This window comes from Magnolia sinica, chromosome 6 (assembly GCF_029962835.1).
Source record: "Magnolia sinica isolate HGM2019 chromosome 6, MsV1, whole genome shotgun sequence".
Taxonomy (NCBI): Eukaryota; Viridiplantae; Streptophyta; class Magnoliopsida; order Magnoliales; family Magnoliaceae; genus Magnolia; species Magnolia sinica.
The window spans coordinates 44,200,931-44,223,522 of NC_080578.1; the positions used below are offsets into that span (position 1 = coordinate 44,200,931).

At 37.8% G+C, this 22,592-nt stretch overlaps 1 protein-coding gene across 2 annotated transcripts; it reads right to left on the reverse strand.

Annotated features, from left to right (window-relative positions):
• Nucleotides 1–5,957: 5,957 nt before the first annotated feature.
• Nucleotides 5,958–22,091, reverse strand: LOC131248718 (uncharacterized). Of its 2 annotated transcripts, none has more exons than XM_058249135.1 (11): nucleotides 21,731–22,091; nucleotides 21,533–21,613; nucleotides 14,627–14,722; nucleotides 14,397–14,480; nucleotides 14,226–14,295; nucleotides 13,356–13,438; nucleotides 9,242–9,321; nucleotides 8,790–8,888; nucleotides 8,492–8,615; nucleotides 6,529–6,592; nucleotides 5,958–6,304 (listed from the first exon to the last, which is right to left on the reverse strand). In XM_058249135.1, exons 1-11 carry the CDS (start codon nucleotides 21,950–21,952, stop codon nucleotides 6,204–6,206), a joined length of 1,104 nt encoding a protein of 367 aa, XP_058105118.1. In that variant the 5' UTR covers nucleotides 21,953–22,091; the 3' UTR covers nucleotides 5,958–6,203. The 2 variants fall into 2 exon arrangements, with proteins under 2 accessions (XP_058105118.1, XP_058105119.1); XM_058249136.1 differs by having other exon boundaries at nucleotides 6,503–6,592; nucleotides 21,731–22,086.
• Between the last annotated feature and the right edge of the window lie 501 nt (nucleotides 22,092–22,592).

The following is a 22,592-nucleotide window of genomic DNA, read 5'->3' on the forward strand; positions in this document are numbered from 1 at the left end:
CAACATCAAAATCCCCTAACTTGTAAGATATGAAGAAGTCCTTGCAAGACACCAGTGTCATTCACTCAATCCATGTCTTAACATGTGAGATTGAGACATATTTGTTCACAATTTGAGAAGGTAATAATATCACCATATGAAGCAACTGCAATTACGATTTCTTTTTTCTTTTCTTTTTATTTATTTTTTTCTTTTTTCTTCTTTCAATTGTTGCCCATTCTCACAACATCAAAATCCCCCCGACTTGTAAGATTTGAAAAAGTCTTTGTAAGGAGTAGAGTGATATGAGTCACCAGTGTCAATCACTTCATCCGTGTCTTGACATGCAAGACTAAGGGCCTATCTATTAATGATGAATTTTTGTACTTAAAGTGGAATTTGAAAAATGTTTCATGTTTAGTAGTGTTTGTTAACACAGAAGAAGGAAAGCGCTCTACCATTTTATGTTAAAAAATTTCTGTGATAGGAGTCCTTTATGTTGAAATTTCTCCATGATGGGAGTATAGCTTAATTGCGAATGGAGAATGGACTATGTGATTTTTTATATTTTTTTAATCCGAAAATGTCATTTACAAGAGAGATTTTCTCCCTTGCCTTATATACATCCCAACTTTTAACATGGGGCACTTCTTTGAGCCCACCATGATGTATGTGTTTCATCCATTCCATTCATTTATTTTTAATGATCATTTTAGGACTTGATACCAAAAAATGAGAGGAATATAAATCTCAGGTGGACCACACCACAGGAAAACAATAGTGATTAGATATCCATCATTAAAATTCTCCTAAGGCCCAATATACTGTTTATTTGACATCCAATCTGTTGATTAGGTCATATCGACCTAGATGAATGGAAAAAATACAAATCAGCTTGATCCAAAACTTTTTTGGCCCCCAAAAAGTTTTTAGTGGTCGACGTTCATTTAACACTGTTTTCCTATAATGTGGTCCACTTGAGATTGGGATATACCTCATTTTTGGTCTCATACCATATAATGATCTAGAAACATGGACGGCGTGGATGAAACACATACATCATGGTGGGGCCCACATAGCTCCGACCAGCAGCCATTGGCTGGTGGCCGGGGAGTAGCCCATCCGTTTCGGTGGACGCGGAATGGCTACTGACAAGTTGAGCAGCGAGACTGACTACTGAAGTGACATCGCCAAGTTCTGTATGTTTTGTATCCATGCCATCCATCCATTGGGAAAGATAATTTTAGGTAAATATCCAAAGAATGAATTAAATCCAAAGCTCAAGTGGACCTCACCACAGAAAACAGTGGGAAGAGTGATGCCCACCATTAAAAACTTAAATAGGCCACAAAAGTTTTTGATCAAGCTAATATTTGTTTTTTCTCTTCTTTCATGTCTGTGTTAACTTTGAATAAGTTGGATTTCAAATAAAAATCATGGTGAGCCTTAGGAAGGTTTTAATGGTAGTCATCAATCTCTCCACTGTTTTTTGTGGTGGGGTCAACTACATAATTGGATCTGCATCATTCTTTAACTCATGCCCTAAAATTATATCTCCAAATAGATGGACGGTGTATATAAAGCACATACATCATAGTGGGGCCCACATACATCATAGTGAGCCCATAGAACTTGGTGACGTCACTTCGGTAGTGAATCTCAGTAGCTAATCCATGTTCAAGTAGTACCCAAATGCCGATTTCCTCGGAAAGCCTTTCGCATGAACTTCCTACGTAGTGACGTTGGGTGGGGTCCACCAAGATGTTTTTGAGAAATCCACCCCATCCATCCATTTTGCGGGGTCATTTAAGGACGTGTGACTAAAATTGAAGTTTATCAAATACTCAAGTGTGCCATTTAAGAGGAAACAATGGGCATTCAGTGAGCACTGTTGAAGCATTTTTATGGCTATAAAAGTTTTATATCAAGCTATATTTTAGGTATTTTCACTTCATCCGATTGGGAATGACCTTATAAACGGTTTGGATAGCATATAAACATCAAGGTGAAGTTTAAGAAGGTTTCAACTGTATGAACTTCTTTTCTTAATTTTCCCTCGTGTGACCCATTTGAGTTTTGTATCCACCTCATTTTTGGTTGAACGTCCTAAAATGAGCTCGAAAACATTCCGGTGGATCCCACCCAACATCCTTGCACTAGAACTTCTTGCGAAAGGCAATCACAGGTACTTCGTAGGTCTTGCGAAAGGCTATCATAGGAAATCTGCCTACGAAGTACTTAATGGGACGCGGATTTCAGGCTTCCGGGGAAGTTACTGCCCGCTGGGAACCAATGTGGGGCCCACTAAGATGTTTTTGATAAATCTACAACGTCTATCTATTTTTTAAGCTCATTTTAGGGCAAAAATCCAAAAATAAGCCGGATCGAAGACTCAAGTGGGCCGCACTAAAGGAAAAAGTGGGTAGGGAAATTCCTACTATTGAAACCTCCCTAAGGTCGATAGTGATGCTTACATGCCATCCATACCATTCATAATGGGATGAACTGAAAGCAAATATACTAGCCTAATTCAAAACTTTTGTGGCCCCACGAATATTTCAACCGTGGACGTCTAATTCTCACATTTTCAACCCAGTTGAGTATTGGATCCGGCTCATTTTTTGCCTCTTCTCTTAAAATAAACTCACAAAACGGATGGACGGTGTGGATTTATCAAAAACATCATGATGGGCCTCACTTAGGTTCCCAGCGTAGAAGCGCTTCCTATGAAAGCCTTTCCTAGGAAATCTGCGTTCTACTCCATCCACATGCATTCGGATGCACCCGAGGGGCACCATTGTCTCACCAGTTTTGTGGGCCTTATTTGAAGGTTTTGTTGCTACTGGTGCTCAAGCCTACACGACACATAATGAGAATCTTCCCGCTAAGAGGAACTGAGGGCCTTATGAATAATGATATTTTAATTTTATATTGAATATTTTAGTTTATTTGAATTAGATATAATGATTTTATTTTCATTTAATAAAAGATAATTTCTTTATAATGTAAATCATTTCCAAATGGGAGATAGGGGCAAATGTGTCAAATTAACATATTTCAGACATTTCATATGTTTGTTAACAAACATGTTATTTCAAATTCAGTACTTAATTTTTAGACTTCAGCCATAATTATCAAACAAGTTTTTTGACTTCAGATTTCATAATCAGGCTTCAGATTTCAAACTCAGGCTTTAGACTTCAGATTTAACAAACGGGCCTAAGACATGTTTGTTCACAATCTGAAAAGATAATAATATCATCATTTGAAACAACTACAATTATGTTCTCCTTTTTCTTTTCCTTCTATTTTTTTCTTTCCTTTTGAGCTTTCGACACTCATTTTAATAGTAGCCCAGTTTGTTGTAATTATAGCAGTTAACATCCTTTCTTGATTTGGATTTGCCTCTTAACTTCTCAAGTTAGTGAGGTTTTATGCTTGTCTCTCTTCCAATTTTATGTGACAAGTGCTTTTGACTAAGTGGAACCAAGGGATTTTCTTCTTATTTCCTCATTCAACAAGCTTCCCATTAGACTCATGTTAACAACTTCATCTGGATTAGAGTTACTTAGAGACACCACTAATGTCTCCCAATTGTCAGGCAAAAAACTTAGAGGTAACAAAAATATATAACTCATCATTCAGCCTAATCTTCATATAGAAGAGTTGATTCTCATTACTTATTTCCGTTAAATACTTCGCAATTGAGCTTCATTCTTTATACTTCAAATTTACAAGCTTTCTAATCAAGAAAGCCTTATTGCATGCGATCTTTCTCTCATACAACCATTCTAATTTCTTCCAAAGTATTTGTGCTGAAGTTTTTGTAAATACATGATAAAAGACACTATCATCCAACCATTGTCGAAAAAACCCAACAGTTTTCCTGTCTAGTTTCTTCTGCTCATCATCAATTATATTTTTCGATTTTGCCTCAACACGTTCAATGGGTGTGTACAAGTTATTACAATACAATAAATCTTCAATCTTGCCTTTCCAAATCATCCAATTATTTACATTCAAACTAACTATTTAACTTGTGCTTGCCTCCATGATTCACACACGAAATAATTAGAACCAAACCAAAGCTCTAATAACAGTTGTTGGAAAACCACACACATTTCCCTTCTATGTGCAAATCAATGGGATTAACAATATAAAATATTTAGGGAATGGTAATCACTTCCAACACAAGTAAACATATCATCATACACATAAAGTACAAGAGGTACAGATTCTTTTTATGTGGAAAATCATCAATGTAAAGGGAAAAACCACCTAGCCTAGCACAAACCCACTATAATAAAATTAAAAAAATAAAAAAAATAGAAGTATAATCATTAAGAGACCTCTCTTGAATACACAAACTATATCCCCCAAAGCTGGATTACAAAGGAATTTTTCACCAAGGATGATAAAAAATCACAACACAATCCTTAGAGAAGATAATCAAAGAGTCGGCATTGTGTATAGACCCTCACGAATCCGAATGTGAAGATTTCAGTGGTAGAAGACTTGTTTTTCCTCTTCCACCAAACCCCTTCTCTCTTATTCTTTCTTCTATTTTTCTTCAAGGAAAATAAAAAATAAAAAAGCTCCTAATGTTGCTAGAACTTTCTCTAAGCAAACCAAAACAAAACAAAACAAAAACCTAATAGCTTATTTTTAATTCTTTATTCTTGGATTCATTTCCTGAGCTAACGATCTAAGCTATATATATATATATATATATATATATATATATATATATATATAAGAACCCCTTCTATCACTTCAGTTTGCTTGGTAGAAGACCAAAATACCTCCACACACATGGGGCAATAAAGGCTACTTAAGCCCACACATGTGAGTTATACCTCCAAATGAAGAGGAACCCCAACATAAGAGGTCTTAATCCATAATCTGTACATGTACATTTCTAATACATAATTACTGTTAATTGAAATAAGATGAACTCTTTTTCTTTTCTTTTTTCTTTCTTGAAAGGAAATAGGAATTTTTACCACAAATCCTCCACCGTTCCAAAAGGCTTTTTTCTGTTTTAATAATCAGTCAAGTTCAAATTAGAACTTTGACTATTTTAGTCCCAAAACGGCTGAAGGTGAAATAACTAAAATGTTGTCTACTTTTTCCTCTAAAAAACTGGAGTCCAGCATTGTGAGGCAATTTGGTGTATGTGTGACGTCCACCGTGTCTAACAAGTGCTTCCCATCATGACTGTTCTAGTTCTACTGCATCTTTTGTTTCATTTCTCATCGAACAATCACAAACACTATTATCATGGATCTCCCAGCAGAAATTCAATGTGACTTCAACCCTCAATAATTTGGCTCTTTTGCTTAACATGAACAATCAAACATAACCTTCATATAATCCATGGGCTGAAATATTTGACCCGAGAGTTTTTTGGGCATTCCCTATCCAAGGACAGCCCTATCAAATAAATAGTTGGTGCCTAAAAAAGGTCCGAATCCAACAGCTAGTCCTGATTACATTGGGATGTATTCGAGCAAACCTATCTAGTAAATGAACTAAAACCAATGGTGGTAAACAAAAACTGGTGAATTGTAAAAATTTAACTGCAAAAATGCGAAGAAAATTGATCGCCAGGATCCACCAGATGGATAGTCTTGACCATGATGCCCATCATCTACCATGTACAGATGGCTCTAGCAAATTCCGGTTCAAGTGGCTCTATCTTATCATCAACCCAAAGATAAAATATTACTGCAGAGTGTATGATGTGAACTATATCACACTACAGCACCAAAACTACTTTACTGAACTAAGCAAATCCAAAAACAACCAATATTTGAGGAATTTTCAAAAGTATCAAACAGGACTAGTCCACACTGTTTACCACCATTAGCCGAACTGAGGTTTACATACCTATTCTGAAGCAGGACCAGTCCACACTCACACACACAAAAAGAAAAGAAAGAAAGAAAGAAAAAGAAACAGGTTCAAGTGCTAAAACATTGACTACAATACAAAACAATCAAATCGCATAAAGATGAAAATACAAAAATTACTTGCATAAATTGCATTGTTATTTAATTAGAATGGAAGCTAAGAGAGTGCTCAGAGCCCATGCAAGATCTGGCTACAAAACATTCAACAATGACCTATGCGCCCATACCAAGGATATATATATATATATATATATATATGCAATTACAGATCTTTGACCTTGAAAACAATCCTCTCCCCTGCCACCAAGCAACTCAGTGAAAAAAACATATTGTCGACGCAACTCGTAAGGGGGGAAAAAAAATGTTGACGCAACTCATAAGAAAAATCTCCTGCGACTGGTGTCCATGTCCGCCTAGCAAAAGGAAGCAAATAAGTTAATTACATAAGAGAACAGATGAAAAGAAGTAAAATAATAATAATAATAATAAAAAAAAATTAAAATTAAAAAATTAAAAAAAATAAAAAAGGCCTTTCAATACTGAAAGTGTGTGTGGGGGGGGGGAATCAGCCTATACTACCAGACAAAAGGCACAGTTATCTAATTCATTACCTTGTGAACCCACTCAAATTCCCCACCTTTTGTATCAAATGTCCCATGCTGTAGGCTGATCAACTTCAGTGTAAAGCGTGGGCCACACTCCTGCAAGTTGGGAGAAAAACAAGGTATGACATAGTATTCCACTCTGGAAAGAGTATGTAATCCAAATAAGAGACTATCCTATCATATACCTCAATGCCATGATAAAATTATTACAAGAAAAATAACAAACAGCTTATAGAGATTAACATAACATCTGGTTACATTAAGGCCCTGTTTGGTTGACACTTAAACATGAGTTCATCTCATTTTAGTTCATTGTAATTATGTATTAGAGATTTTGGGTAAGGATTAAAAATAATCTTGATAACCCATAACTTGTACAAATTATTATCTCTAATATAAAATGGGAATTTTACAAAAAACTACCAACATAATATGGAATTTACATTCATGTACCCTTTTCAAAAAATATTTCAATAAGATACCCTATTAATTTAAGTATCGTCGGAATACCTTCCTTAGATTACTTACAGAAGTTGGGGTTGGCCGATGCCAGCAAAGGTGATCCATGGCTCGGGTGGGCCCCACTGTGATGCTTGGGTCAAATCCACCCCCGACCAGCAAGTGTGTCACTGTCACCCCATGTTAGGACTATGGCCCAAAAATCAGCATCATCCTTGATTCAGGTGGACCAAATGATTGGAAAGTGTACAGGGCAACCCTCACCAAAATGTTTCCCTTGGTATAGCCCGCGTGAATCACGGATGGGCCAGGTGTTTGGGTCCCATGCATAAATTTTAGTGTGCCATCTAGTAGATTTCATGTAATCATCACAGTGTGCCCTGTAAAAATCAAGGGTGGACATCTCTCTTCCCAACCATTTCCTTCGGTGTGGCCCACCTGAATCACAACTCAGCCTGATTTTTTGGCCCTAGGCCTAATGTGGGATCACACATCCAACGGTCAGAGTTGATTTCACATACGCATTACAGTGAAATCAAAGGCAGCATCCCTCTTGCAATTGTTTTAGAACATAACATATTCAAAGGGAATTTTACAAGAGGCGCAACCTTGCATTTTGAGTGGTCCGCCTTGATATGCCCGTGAGATCCACTCCAACCATTAGATGTGTAATCACACGATAGGCCCCGAGCAAAAAATAAAATAAAATCAGGTTGACCTATGATTCATTCCAGCCACATAAAAGGAAACAGTTAGGAGAGAGACCTTCACCTTTGAAATCCACTCCAATCATTAGATGCCACACCAAAATTTAGGCCCAGGGCCCAAAAAGCAAGCACATCTTTGATTCAGGTGGGCCACAAGAAGAGAAATAGTTTGGAGGGTGAGGGTTGCCCTATACACTATTTCCAATTGTCTAGTCCACCCGAATAATGGATGGGGCTGATTTTTGCGCCCTGGGCCTAACATGGGGTGACACACCTGGCTGTCAGGTTGGAATTCACATAAACATCACAGTAGGGTTCACCCACGCTACCAACACCCTTTGCTCGCATCGCCAACCCGAACTTCCATTAAGAAATTTAATGGGAATGTACTCCGATGATAATTACTTAGGGTCGCTTATTGAAAACCTTTTTGAAAAAGGTACCCGAATGTAAATTCCACATTAAGTAGCTAGTTTTTGGTCAAATTGCTATAAAAATTTAATGTCAACTAAAATGATATGAAATAATTTTTAAGTGGCAACCATACAGGGACTAAGCATATAGCAATATCCCAATATCATACTTTACTGAGCTTTCCACTAATCAAACTTGAAGATAGTTTAGAGCAAGACAAAATTATTTGATCAGCATTGACAATTGCAAATAAAAATGCAAATAGTGGAACAAACCAGCTATTTTCAAAACCTATGAATCAACGCTGCTGCTGTCATCTAAGCTTCGTCCCAACAAACTGGGTTGGCTACACAAATCCCGTTCTATTGTTCCACTATCATTTCAAAAGTTACGAATGGTCAAGACAAATCGGTACCTGAAGGCGTGCGATCACATTCTCTTGAGGGACGTCCTCGCCCTTGGAGCCCTTGGCCTTTCCACTCGTCGCTGCCTTGACTTTTGAGTCACTTTTCTTGCTTTCCTTGCTTTCGAAAATGTACCTAGTTCCATAAAAGAAACAACAATGATGTAAACCAGATTTTTAATTATTAACAAATCTTGTGTCAGAACAATGCTTGCCCATTATCAAAACACTTGAAATGGAGAGCAATCATAGGAAATGCTTGAACAACATAAACATGAAAATCAACTATTGTCACAAAATAGGAGCACACCTGTGGTGGCGAAAGAATATAAAGTCACGCTGGTTGTGGAAGGTTACAACTCGCCGACCACGAAAGTTCGGATCTTGAGGGAACATTGATTGTATCAACCTAATGATAAGACACATACAACAAACAAAAAATTGGTCAAAACAAGGTTTAAACACTTAAACTAAAGTTCCCTCAATAGTAATATTTTTGTGAAGGGAAAGATTGTACCCAGTGTGCACCAAGAGTCGGTGCACGGACATTTCCCACCGTCCGATAATGGTGGCAGTAATCTTAGCGCAGTTTTCAAAATGCACAACTTTACAGTTAAAAATGCTCATAGACAGCCTGTAACTGTTGTGATCTTTGTGAATGATTAAAATTTTAAAATAGACGGTGATTTTCAAAGCAGGAATCATACTTTTACTGGTAGTATTAGATTTGATTGCATACAAACTAAATGAACAAATAGTCACCTCCCAATACGATGACCAAGACGTGTTGTGAAGTTGTTCAATACTAGCTCAGGCATATGGCTTGTTGGATTGCCATGATTCTGCAAGTCATGCAGATAAACTAAGTAAGTAAACATCATCTCCTTCAAGTAAGATTATGAAAGCCAATTAAGCTATTGAAACCTACTACCTGTCCAACTTTCATATCGATACTTGAAATTACTAATAGGATGTTAAAGCCATCCCTTTAACATGGTTACTTAAAGAATGGTAATCAAGTTCTATAATTCAATTTGTTGTTTTGTGGTACCCTCAAATATAAAGTGTGACGATAAGGTAAGATGTCCGTCATTAGTTATTCTACAATGTCAGCAAGTAACATCAACTCAGCAAGCATGACAGACAGCCTCTTAATACATTAATAATCAGCAAGAAGTAAAATGAGCTGAAGTTACAAGCACCATACAGTAGCTCACGCAACCCATTAACATCTACAGTTCTGTTTACTGTAAAATATGAAGCATAGCATCACATAGCAATGAAATATTCAATACCATTTTGCATATGGACCAAAATGCTTCAAGCTAAAGCTTCGTAGTTCAGGAAACAAGTGTTTACTTATGGGGGTTTTACATGACAGTTTTTTGGAGGTCCCATATGAACATATAAAACTTGAGTGAATAAAAAGCTTTAGCAGATTAATGGTTTCAAAAAAGCATTTGAAAAAAATGGGACAATCAGCATAAGGACTTAAAAAGCTTATAGAGATGTCAGACATCACGAAATGTGAAGCTAGGCTAGTTTGGAGGGGAACCCTCTAGATTTAAAAGATCCCCATGGTCATTAGACCATTAATAGAGGATACATAAGACTGCATGAAAGAAAGTGATTTCGGGCCCGTTACGGGGTGTAACGGCCGTAACGGTAACTTTTTTTTTTTCATTTTTAGCTCATTTTTTGCCCTTTTTTTGAAACCTCTTGCTTCCAAACTGTTTTTCACTCCTACTACTAATTTCGACCAACCTTAGCTAGGTATTTGAGATAAAAACACATTATATTACAAATTTTTTTGAATCAAAGCTCGGTGGGCCATTTTTCAGAAATTCGTCAAAATAGCTATTTATACTTTTTTTAATATGTTTTGCTGTTATAATCATGTCATATGATGTGTTAATCATAGTAGAACATGTTAATGTACATTTTACAGATTTGGGGTGCCATTTAATAATTTTTTAATATTTTTTTCTATTTACGCATGAATTTTGGCCCCTTTTTTTAAAATTCGAAAAATCAAATTTTAATGGTTGTTTTGCTGTTTTAATTGTGCCATTTGATGTGTTAATCATAGTAGAACATGTTAGTGTGCATTTTACAGATTTGGGGTGCCATTTTATATTTTTTTAATATTTTTTTCTATTTACGCATTTATTTTGGCCCTTTTTTTGAAAATTCGAGAAATCATTTTTTAATGATTCTTTTGCTGTTTTAATGACGTCATATGATGTGTTAATCATAGTAGAACATGTTAATGTGCATTTTACAGATTTGGGGTGCCATTTTATATATTTTTTATATTTTTTTCTATTTATGCATTTATTTTGGCCCTTTTTTTAAAAATTCGAAAAATCATTTTTTAACGATTCTTTTGCTGTTTTAATGATGCCATATGATGTGTTAATCATAGTAGAACATGTTAATATGCATTTTACAGATTTGGGGTGCCATTTTATATTTTTTTCTATTTACGCATTTATTTTGGCCCTTTTTTTGAAAATTCGAAAAATCATTTTTTAATGATTCTTTTGCTGTTTTAATGATGTCATATGATGTGTTAATCATAGTAGAACATGTTAATGTGCATTTTACATATTTGGGGTGCCATTTTATATTTTTTTTATATTTTTTCTATTTACGCATTTATTTCGGCCCTTTTTTTGAAAATTCGAAAAATCATTTTTTAATGATTCTTTTGCTGTTTTAATGATGTCATATGATGTGTTAATCATAGTAGAATATGTTAATGTGTATTTTACATATTTGGGGTGCCATTTTATATATTTTTTATATTTTTTTCTATTTACGCATTTATTTCGGCCCTTTTTTTGAAAATTCGAAAAATCATTTTTTAATGATTCTTTTGCTGTTTTAATGATGTCATATGATGTGTTAATCATAGTAGAACATGTTAATGTGCATTTTACATATTTGGGGTGCCATTTTATATTTTTTTCTATTTACGCATGAATTTTGGCCCTCAAAAATAATTGCAAACACCTAAATGTAAGATATTTTCATATTACATTCATTCTAATATATCTATCATAGATAGTAGATAGTTAGAAAATTAAATATATGAATTTTGTAGTCAAATTCAGGTTATCTGGTTCATAAATTCATCAGACAGTCCGATACAACTTCTCACCAAAGAGTGGACCGTTACACCACCATAAACATGTTCCAATTTATAAATGAATGCATATTTGGAATGCTTAGAATATTCCGGATTTAATCCGTATTTTTTCATATTTTTTTGGCAAAAAAAAAAATTTGCGCCGTTACGGGCCGTTACGCCCCCGTATCACCGTTACGCTCCCGTATCCGTATCGGTTTTGGAGGTCACTGTTACGCCAACCGATACCGATACGGGACACCTTGCCATGGTCATTAGACCATTAATAGAGGATACACAAGACTGCATGAAAGAAAGTGATTTCTTGTAAGCTGGAAAATTGCATCACAAGTTCCCATGGTGCTGTGGCTCAAACCTAGGTCCACAAAATCTGCATTCAAACTCGGCAATCGGGCTTTTGGAAAGAGAATCATGGTTACAATGTATAACCAGCATGCATGTTTGCACAGGTATTCCATGGGCAACCCTGAAGAATTAGGAGTGAATAACAGGAAGAGCATGGAGGCTGGCCAGATCCCATTCCAACTCATGTAAAGTTTGTATGTTGGTTTTGTGAAAACATAAAGACAATTATTATTTTTTTATTTACTTATTCATTTATTTATTTATTTATTTTGAGAGGCATAAAGACAACTTTTTGCACAACAGGATAAGGAAAACCAATTGTTTTAGGGCCTATTTGGATTCATGGAAAGGAAAGGAAAAGAAAAGAAACATTGTTTCCCATGAAACTTACTTTCCATTTTTTGTGGAGCCTTTCCTTGTGGGAATTTGTGGGAAACACCATTTCCCACTTTCCATCTTCAAATCTATTTTGCCACCTCCACCCCTAAAAAAGGCATTCTCTATGTTGGAAGGAAAATGAGTTTCCTAAGGGTTAAGCCTGAATGTGCCACCATCCATCTTCAATCCCCCCACATGTGCTAATGTGTCAAATGAGTCATAGTCCATCTTCGGATATGCCCCCAACATGTGTAACATTTGCTCATGTGACACATATCACCATCCATCTTCTCTTGCATCCCACGTGTGCAAACTATCCACGTGTGCTAATGTGCCTCATGTGACATCGTCCAGTTCCCTTGCACCCCACGTGCGAATGTGCCACATGTACCACCATACATCTACTCCTACGCCAAAGCACTCCACATGCGCCAATGTGCCACATGCTATTGTCCATGTCCAATCACTCCAAACATGCCACATGTGCCAATGTGCACAAGTGCAAACATCTAGCTTCAAGTGCTCACATGCCAAATGTGCCACCGTAGTACCATACAACTTCAAGCACCTCACATGTACCACATGTGCCACAATTCAACTTCAAGCGCCCACATATGCCACATATGCCATATGTGCTACTATTCATCTTCAAGCATCCACATGTGCACATATGCTAATTTGGCATGTGCTACTTACTACCTAGAATTTGTAAGGATTTTTATTTTTTTTTATTTTTTGTTCTCCCAAACAACAAATTTGAAAATAGATCCTAAATTCGTACAAAAAACTTGTTGAGAAACAAACACGGAAAACAATGTTTCCTTTCCCACAGGTGACCGGAAATAAGGTTTCCCAAGACTTTCCTATGCTTTACCAGAATCCAAACAAGTCATTAAGGTACTCACAAATTTTCAGAAGGCAAAACAATTTACTCATTCATTTCATGTTGCTTGCTTTAGAGAGGACAAACCTATACTTAAAAACATCTGTAAATCTACCCACCTTAATATCTTTGCGTAGTACTAGTCTTGAGAGTTTAAAATGTGCAGTAGGTCCATTTGGTAAGCCCATAATTAGAAGTGCATCTACAAAAACAACCATTAGAAGTTAAAGATTGAATGCTCAAAATAATAAATGACCACTACGTCTGGGGATCCAATGGAAGCATGAGAATACAGCAGAAGATGTAACTTTGAGAACATTTTAACCTCATAAAATGCTCCAGGATTGTTATTGTTTCACTCAAAAATAGATGCAACTACAATCATTACCTGAAACTCAAATAACAAAATCTAAGTTGAGAAATGTTACTACGGTGCACAGTTTTCCTGGAGCACCACCAACCACACCTAGGAAAAGAATCAGTGTATATGTGGCAACTATGCATAGTGATTGGGTTCACTGGCACCTATGCAAGCATGAGCTGTAACCGAAGAACAAAGGCTACCAGACTTCGGTAGTTGTTTGACGAGTTAACCATGCAAGTGGACAAGGATATGGAAGTACAAGGAGAAATCGTCCAATTTTAACCATCAAAAACCACATTGACCAGACAGTCAGGATGTTCCAATCAACAGAATTATTGGGCCCTCTGCATCAGTGGCCATTATCAGCAAATAAATATGCAGTGTACAGTGGGGCCTGCACTTTGTTGAACTTCCATGGAGTGCACTATGGCAACATTAATGCATTATTATTGATGAAGTCATCATAATAGCATTTTGAACTAATCTTTTATTATCTTAACAAGGAATGATACAAACCAGTTTCCTTGGTAAGATGCAAGAAACATCATCACTTTGTTGATGTTAACAAAGGTTGCTTGTGTACGGTCTTCTAAATGGTTTGTTGTTTCAAAGGAATAATACTAACCAGGTTCCCTACGGTTGGTGTGGACAACAATAATTGAGGTGAACTCTTTATTGGTTGCATATTCTACAATCTGCAGAAAGATGGAGAAAAGGAAATAATAACATATCTGTAATATGAGGTTCAACAATTACAGTGAAACCATACAACATGCCACCTTGAAAAGGGCAGTACCTTTTTCAAGTCATAGGTTCCTCTTTTATAGTAGTGTGCATTTGGGATCACAGATAACAGCTCCGCAATAAAGGCAGGACCCCTCTGCAAATCAAGCAAAATCATAAAATTAACAATAAAGACAGCAAAGTTCTAGAAAGAATTTCGATGATGTTACACAATTCAAATAAATTTGTGTAATGATGGGACAACATTCGACAAGGAAAACGAAGGAATAAACAGGAACATACACTAGAATTGAACCGACATGTAGTGATCAGTATCTTTGGAGTACATTCTCGTTTAAGAACCAAACTGAATTCATCTGCATCATTTCCTGCAAACAACTGTACATAAAAGGCATTACATGGTAATCACAAAAGCAGCTACTTGCATTTGGATAGAAAAAAGGAAGAAGAAGAACCATCTTACATGGTCATTCAGACCAACTGAAGTGGTGTATTTACGTTCTTCCTTTATTTATTGTACAGGAAATTTGGAAAGAGTGTAATACATTTATTTGGAGGTCATTACTCTTTCCATTCATGCATCCATTTGCAAAATTATTTTTTTGGGTAAAATCTGTTGAGAATAAAAATAAAATAAAAAATAAAAAAGAACTTTTGCTAGAGAGTGCAGGCTTCTGAAGAGACTTGATTTAAGGTATATAAGGACTTGTTTGTTGACACTGAAAAAAATTACGTAATGCGGAACCCTAAAAGTGTTCCACGTTAAGTATTGTTTGAATCCAGAAAACACTCCATGATTTTATCAGAATTTTTTTCTGTGATAGAGGTCTAGCTTAATGGGGAATATAGAATGCGCTCCACAAATCCTTTTTAAAACATTTTTTTTTTTTTACTTCCAAAATTGCGCCTGCGCATTGTGATGGAGATTTCCGAATAGATCGGGTAATACAGAATCCAATGTTTAACGTGTGGAACTTCTCTGGCGCCACCATGATTTGTGTTAGATCCACACCGTCCGTCAACTTTTCTAGATCATTCTAGAGCATGAACCCAAAAAAAGAGGCACATCCAAAGCTCAAGTGGACCACACCACAAAGCGGCGGGAATTGACCAACTACCCTTGAAACCTTCCTAGGGTCCACTGTGAGTTTTATTTGCCATCTAACCTCTTGATAAGGTCACACAGACCTGGATGAAGAGAAAACGCAAATATCAGCTTGATCAAAGCCTTCTGTGGCCCCAAGAATTTTTTAACAGTAGGCTCCCAATTGCCATTGTTTCTTGTGATGTGGCCCACTTGAGCCTTATATATATCTGCCTCATTTTTAGTCGTATGCCCTAAAATGGTATGGGAAAATGGGTGGACGATGTAGATAAAACATATACATCCAAGTAGGCCCCCACAAAGCCCTTGACAAGATCGTCCATCTCCGGTCCCCAATCCCTGACGGCTTTGGGAAACAGATTGCGTGGTGTGCGTGTTGATGTGACCAAGTTTTGTGGGCTCCACCATGATGTATGTGTTATATCCACACCGTTTGCCCATTTTACGAGATACTTTTAGGGCATAGGCCCAAAATTGAGGCAGATCCAAAGCTCGAGTGGACCACACCACAGAAAGCAAGGGAGATTGAACGTCTACCATTAAAAACTTATTAGGGGCCATAGAAGTTTTGAATCAATCTGAAATTTGTTTTTTCCCTTCATCCAAGTCTTTGTGACCCCATGAACACGTTGGATGACGAATAAACATCATGGCGGGTCTCACATGAAGGTTTCAACAGTAGGAATCATTGACCCCATCGCTTCCTGTTTTGTGGTTCACTTGAGCTTTGGATTTGGCTCACTTTTTGGCTCTTGACCTAAAATGATGTCTTCAAATGGATGTATAGTGTGGATATAACACATACACCATGGTGGGGCTCACAAAATTTGGTGACGTCAACACAACACAAAGCACACCACCCAATCTGCTTCTCGAATTTGGGGGCGTGGGTTCAGTGGATCTCCGATCCAGACGTGGATTGCCTAGTAGCCACGCCTAGTGGGTACTGGATAGTGCTCTATGGGCCCCACCATGATATATGTGTTTTATCCACACCATCCATCTATTTTTTTTCATATCATTTTATGGTATGAGCCCAACAATGAGACAGATTCAAATCTCAAGTGGATCACACCACAAGAAAACAGTGGTAATTGAGCGCCCACCATTAAAAACTTCCTAGGGCCCACTGTAATGTTTACTTACCATCCAACCTGTTGATTGGGTCACATAGACTTGGATGAAGGGAAAACACAAATATCAACTTCAGTCAAAACTATTGAGGTCACCAAGAAGCTTTTAATGGTGGGCGTTCAATCACCACTATTTCCTATGATGTGGTCCACATGAGATTTGGATCTTCCTCATTTTTGGGATCATTCCCTAAAATGGATGGACGACATGGATAAAAAACATCATGTTGGGGACCACACAACACCGTCTATTAGCTAAGGGCTAATAACATCGTCAACAGGCAATTTGCGTCCCTGGATCCACCGAGGTGGGTGGGACCCCTAATTGTGGGGCCCACCATTATCTATGTGACTACATCCACATTGTCCATCTATATTGAAAGCTCATTTTAGGGCATCATCCAAAAAATGAAGCAGATCCAAATCTCAGATGGACCATAGCATAGGAAATAGTGGTAATTGACCATTAAAATTTTCTCGTGGGCTCGAAAAGATTTAGATTAAGGTGATATTTGTGTGGTCTCTTCATCTATATCTTTATGACCTTATGAACTGGTTGGATGGCCAAAAAAAAAAAAAAAACATTCTAGTTAAATCCATTAAGTTTTTAATTATAGGGATTCAATCACGACTATTCCTATGGGACAAGGGCAAATGTGTCAAATTAACAGATTTCAGGCATTTCAGATGTTTGTTAACAAACAGGTTGTTTGCGATTCAATATTTAATTTTCAGACTTTAACACTTCTTTCAAACAGTTAACAAACAAGTTTTTCGACTTAGGTTTCAAATTTCATATTCAGGCTTTGGACTTCTGATTTAACAAACAGGGCCTAAATGTTCCAATTAAGCCTGTTCAAGCTGAGCACATGATGCTTACCAGATGCCTTAACCCTACCCTTCAAGAGTTAAAATTAAATGTGGATGAAAATCAAGAGAGAATCCATGTAATAGCGGAGGTGGTGAAATTTTACATCATGACAAGGGTGACTACATCTTTGCATTTTCCCACTATCTTGGGTAATGTTCCAATTCAGTTGCTTAAATCAGGGCCTTATTGGGTGGCCTGAGATTACGTGCCTCTTTTGACAGAAAGTTATAGTAGAATGTGACTCAAAACAGATAGATGATCTATGGTTAAAGGGGCTAGGGAGTCCTTGGGCTATTTGGTCTAGAGTTGGGCATAATCCGACCCGATCCGATCTAATCCGAAGGCCACGATCGGGTCGGATCGAGTAGGCCCACTCAGATTCGACCGTACATCGATCGAGTTCGGATCAATGGTCAATCTGGACTGATTCGATCCGATTGGATCGAATCCGATCCAATTCGATCCACACAACGTTCATTCAACAATGCTTCCTGTAATGTTGTCCACTTGAGATTGGGATATACCTCATTTTTTGTTTAATACAATAAAATGATCTAGAAAAATAGATGGACGGCATGGATGAAATAAATACATCATGGTGGGGTCCACCGAGCATCGACCACTAGCCATTGGCTGGTAGCAGCGGGAGTAGACAATCTGTCTCCTCAGTCATCTCAATCGGCGCCTCGAGCACCGTTCTGACTTGGAAACTATGTTGGGCCCACCATGAATTCATGTTGTTTATCCACGCCGTCCATCAGTTTTTCTATCTCATTTTAGCAGTTGAGACCAAAATTGAAACATGCCCAAAGCTCAAGTGGGGCCATGCCACAGGAAATAGTGGGAATAATGATTTCCACCGTTGAAACCTTCCTAGGGCCCAGAGTGACATTTATTTGTCATCCGACTTGTTCATAATATCAGAAGGACATGGATGAAGGGAAAATACAAATATCAGCTTGATCCAAAACTTCTGTCGCCCCAAAGAATTTTCAATGGTAGATGTTCAATTCACACTGTTTCTTACGGTGTGGCCCATTTGAGCTTTGTATATAATTGTTTTTTAGTACCTGAAAATAAAATAAATTTATAAAATGTATGGAAGGAGTGGATAAAATAAATACATCATGGTGGGACCCACATAGTTTACTATGTACGCTTATGGTACTGAGTTACTCGGTACGCAAGCTTCCTCTAACTTTTGAGTCTGACTCCTGACAGACGTGAGGAAGTCGGATGGGCAAGTGTACCATGCACCACCTGGTGTATTAACGTCAACAAGTTCTATGGGTCCCATGAGGTATGTGTTATATCCAAACCGTCCATCCATTTGGCGGGCTCGTCTCAAGCCTTAAGCCGAAAAATAAGACAGATCTAAAGATCAAGTGGACCACATTGCAAAAATCAGTGGGGGGTTGAACATCTACCATTGAAACTCTTTTAGGGGTCACAGAAGTTTCAAATCAATATGAAATTTGTTTTTCCTCTTCATCCATGTAGTTGTGACCTTATTAACAGATTGGATGGAAAATAAACATAATGGTGGGCCCTATGAATTTTTTAATGGTGAAAATCATATTATTTTATTTTTAAAAAATTCAGAAAAAAAAAAACAGTTGGAGGCAAAAGAGTTACACCAGGCGGGAACATTTTCACAAGAAATCGTTAAACCACTCACACATGTCCGGAATCCAACTGTTCTAAGCCTCTCTAGCCCCATGACTCCATTTTTGTCAATCTGATGCAGAGAAAACTGCTCGAAGTTTAAACCCATTTGCAATTTCAAGAGATCTCGTTCCGACCAAGGCCAAAGAGCGAAATATCCCCAAACGATGGGAAAGGGATTTGAATCTCATCGCACTGTCCGAATGCAAAATCTCACCAATCGACGGCTTGGATCTCACGGTAATTCAAATCTCGTCATTTCTCCAATCTTTATTGGTTCGAATCACTACAATGCATGTGTTTCTTCGTGGATTTTGAGCATAAATGCGACGATTTCTGCTATCAGAAACCCTGGATTTAGGCCTAAGAAACTTCAATTCTTAGATTTATGCTCTAGATTTGTGCCCTATGGGATGTTTTCTTCAATTTTGACTAAAATAGAAGACTCAATCCGAACCGTACCCAACCCGATCTGACTCGGTTTCCCTGACCGAGTCGGACTCGGTTCGGGTCAGGCCAGCAATGCAATGGATCGGATCGAGTTAGATGACCCGAACTCGGTCCCGAATCGGATCAAGTTCAGGTCAGTTCATTGAAAATTTCGAACGAGTCGAGTTGGACTCAATCCAGTCCGACTTGACTCGATGCCCACCTCTAATTTGGTCTATCAATAGCGTACAAGCCAATATGCCCATATCATATCAGTATTGGGCCAGTACGATACATGATATGTGGTTTTGTGAACCCGATCTAAAAACTTTGCACCGTATTGGCCTGTCTCATACTGATATTTTGTAGGTGTATCAGTCAGACCAATACACTTGTGTAACTCTTTACACCATTGTTTTCAAAACCCTCACTTACCCTCTTTTTTTTTCAATTTTTTTCTTCCACCCAACTGTTGTAGGGCTATCTCTTACCAAATCTCTTCAGGAATGTAAGGTGTCGTAATGTATCGGTTTTTTGCTAGGGCTATATGCCCACCAATATTGATATTCAAAACCATGATTTGGCCTTGGTGGATCCATATTTTTACTTTGAGGCTTGAGTAGGAGATTGAAGTTTTCTACATTTATCCTGAATGTAATCAAGTTGCAGATGCATTGGCAAATTATGTGCATCAGTTATTTTAGTCTCTTACAAAACTTCCTCCAAAGGTAAAACCAGCTTTGTTTTCAAATAAGTCTTAGTCCGTTAAAGAGCTTCCTCCAAAGGTAAAACTAGCTTTGTTTTCAGATAGGTCAGGGCTTCCCAATATTAGAATCAAATGACATTATGCATTGTCGGTTTTCTTGAGGGGTCAGGTTAGGTTCCCCTCACCTCTTTGCTGAAGATTATTTTGCACCAACCATCTATGTCAGGCCCACCAGATGAACAGTCTAGATATAATTTTGGACCAACCAATCACACTGCAGGACTACCCAGAGTTGATAAGTCATCATACCAAAATAATATTTGGTTGAAGTTTTAACAATCCTAACCTATGATTTTTGGACAAGCATTGGATATCTTCAATTACAAATTTCCAAAAATTAACTACTTAGGTAAATAAAGTGGTCCACATTTTGGTTTACAATCCATCTAAATTGAAGCTCATGATTTGTACAATTTAATTGATGTTAGTTGTATGCCATATGTGCAATTTCTTATTGCCAGCGTAACAATTAGCTACTTAGCTAAATTGAAGCTCAAAATTCCCATCTCTTTGTTTCACGCATTCAACCCCTCTTATACACATCACACCAAATAGCATAGGTTTACCAAAGAGTAAGTGGGCAAATGCCATGTGTACAATTTCTTATTTCCAGCATAACAATTAGCTACTTAGCTAAATTGAAGCTCAAATTCTCCATCTCTTTGTTTAATGCATTCAACCCCTCTTATACACATCACACCAAATATCATAAATAGGTTTACAAAAGAGAAAGTGGGTGAATGCATTAAAAAAAGTTCATTTTGCCAACAGCACAAGTCAGGATCGGCAGTATGTTTTGCCATAGCATACCCACAAGCAAAGATGATCGGATGATCAAACTGTCCATCCTGTTGGCAACACTTTGAATTGCATGTGGTCCTATAACCACACTGAAAAGATGATAATTACCCATTGGTTCATGGAGCAGACTGGACCACTGAAATTTTTCATTTTAAAGTTCCACATTCAGCTACACATGTCACTGTCGAAAATCATCTGTGCAGCCTAATATTCTTATAGTGGCAATTCTAGGTTAGCTCCCACAATATGGAAGGCTCCGATCGTTGGATCATCTAGCCCCGATGCCCATTTGGAATTGAAGCAATCCTTTTCTATCATCCATTTCTTCTCATTTTTTCCAGTTGATGAATGGTAAACAATAAAGCACGCGCACATTATCAAAACCCTAGAAGAAAGAAAGGAGTAGTTAAATACGCACCTCTTCATCATCTGGCTTGCAAACGGTCTCATCGGCCTCTCTCGTGTTCTCAATCGTGCGAGGGATCTTCGGAGCAGGAGGCTACAACAATTCCACCGAAAAAGAAAAAATAAATAAATAAACACAAATGCAGAAACGAGAAGGAGCGTTTGGAACCGAATAGACTGAAATTGAAATGAATTGGAAAAAAAAAAAGACCTCTTCGCCGAGCTCAATGGCCTTCTCGATGGCAGCATCGCGGAGTTTGGCTCGCTTTCTCTTCTCGACCTTCTTCTCGTGCTTGAGCTTGGCATGGACGGCGGATCTCTTCTCCTTGTTCTTTATCAGAGACGGGATAAGCTTTCTCTTCTTGGACGCATTTTCCTCTGCTGCTGCAGTAAGCGATTCGGTGCTCCCGCCCTTGTTCTTCTTTCCCCCCATTTTTCTTCTTCTTCTATGGTATCGCGTCAGGTAGGGTTCTTTTAGGGTTTTTCAGAAGAGCGGAGAGGAGTTTTGGAGCCGAGCCCGATTCAGTATGACCCCTCCAGAAGCGGGAGCGGATTAGGTGAGACCCGGGATCCACCGAGGTGGATGGGACCTGCCCGTGGTGCTCACAGTGATGTATGTGCCTTAAATCCGGGCCGTCTAACCATTTTGAAAGATCATTTTAGGCATCATCACAAAATGTCGCTGACTCAAATCTTAGGTGGACATACCACAGAAAAACTGGCGTGATTGAATCCCGACCATTAAAAACTTAGATTCCACCGGAATGTTTATTTGCCATCCAACCGGTTGGTAAGATCACCCACAAAGAAGAGACCACATAAATGTCATCTTGATCCAAAGCTTTTATGGCTCAATAGAAGGTTTTTAATGGTCAATCACCATTTTTACCTATACTATGGTCCACTTAGGGTTCGGCATCATTTTAAAAAAAAAATCCACTAAAGCAAACTTTCAATACGGATGAACGCCGGATGAAGTCACGGATTCGCGATCTCACCTAATCCGCTGGGATCCACCGGGTTGGTTGGGACCCCTGACCGTGGTGCTCGCAGTTTTGTATGTGCCTTACGTC

Bases quoted from the DNA above. Each gene is read 5' to 3' on its own strand.
- LOC131248718 (XM_058249135.1), bottom strand. From the start codon at position 21,952: ATGGGGGGAAAGAAGAACAAGGGCGGGAGCACCGAATCGCTTACTGCA. The intron at 14,296-14,396 runs GTACTGCCCTTT...ATCTTTCTGCAG, and splicing joins GAACCTATGACTTGAAAAAG to ATTGTAGAATATGCAACCAA. The intron at 9,322-13,355 runs GTGGGTAGATTT...CATGACTTGCAG, and splicing joins TACTACGCAAAGATATTAAG to AATCATGGCAATCCAACAAG.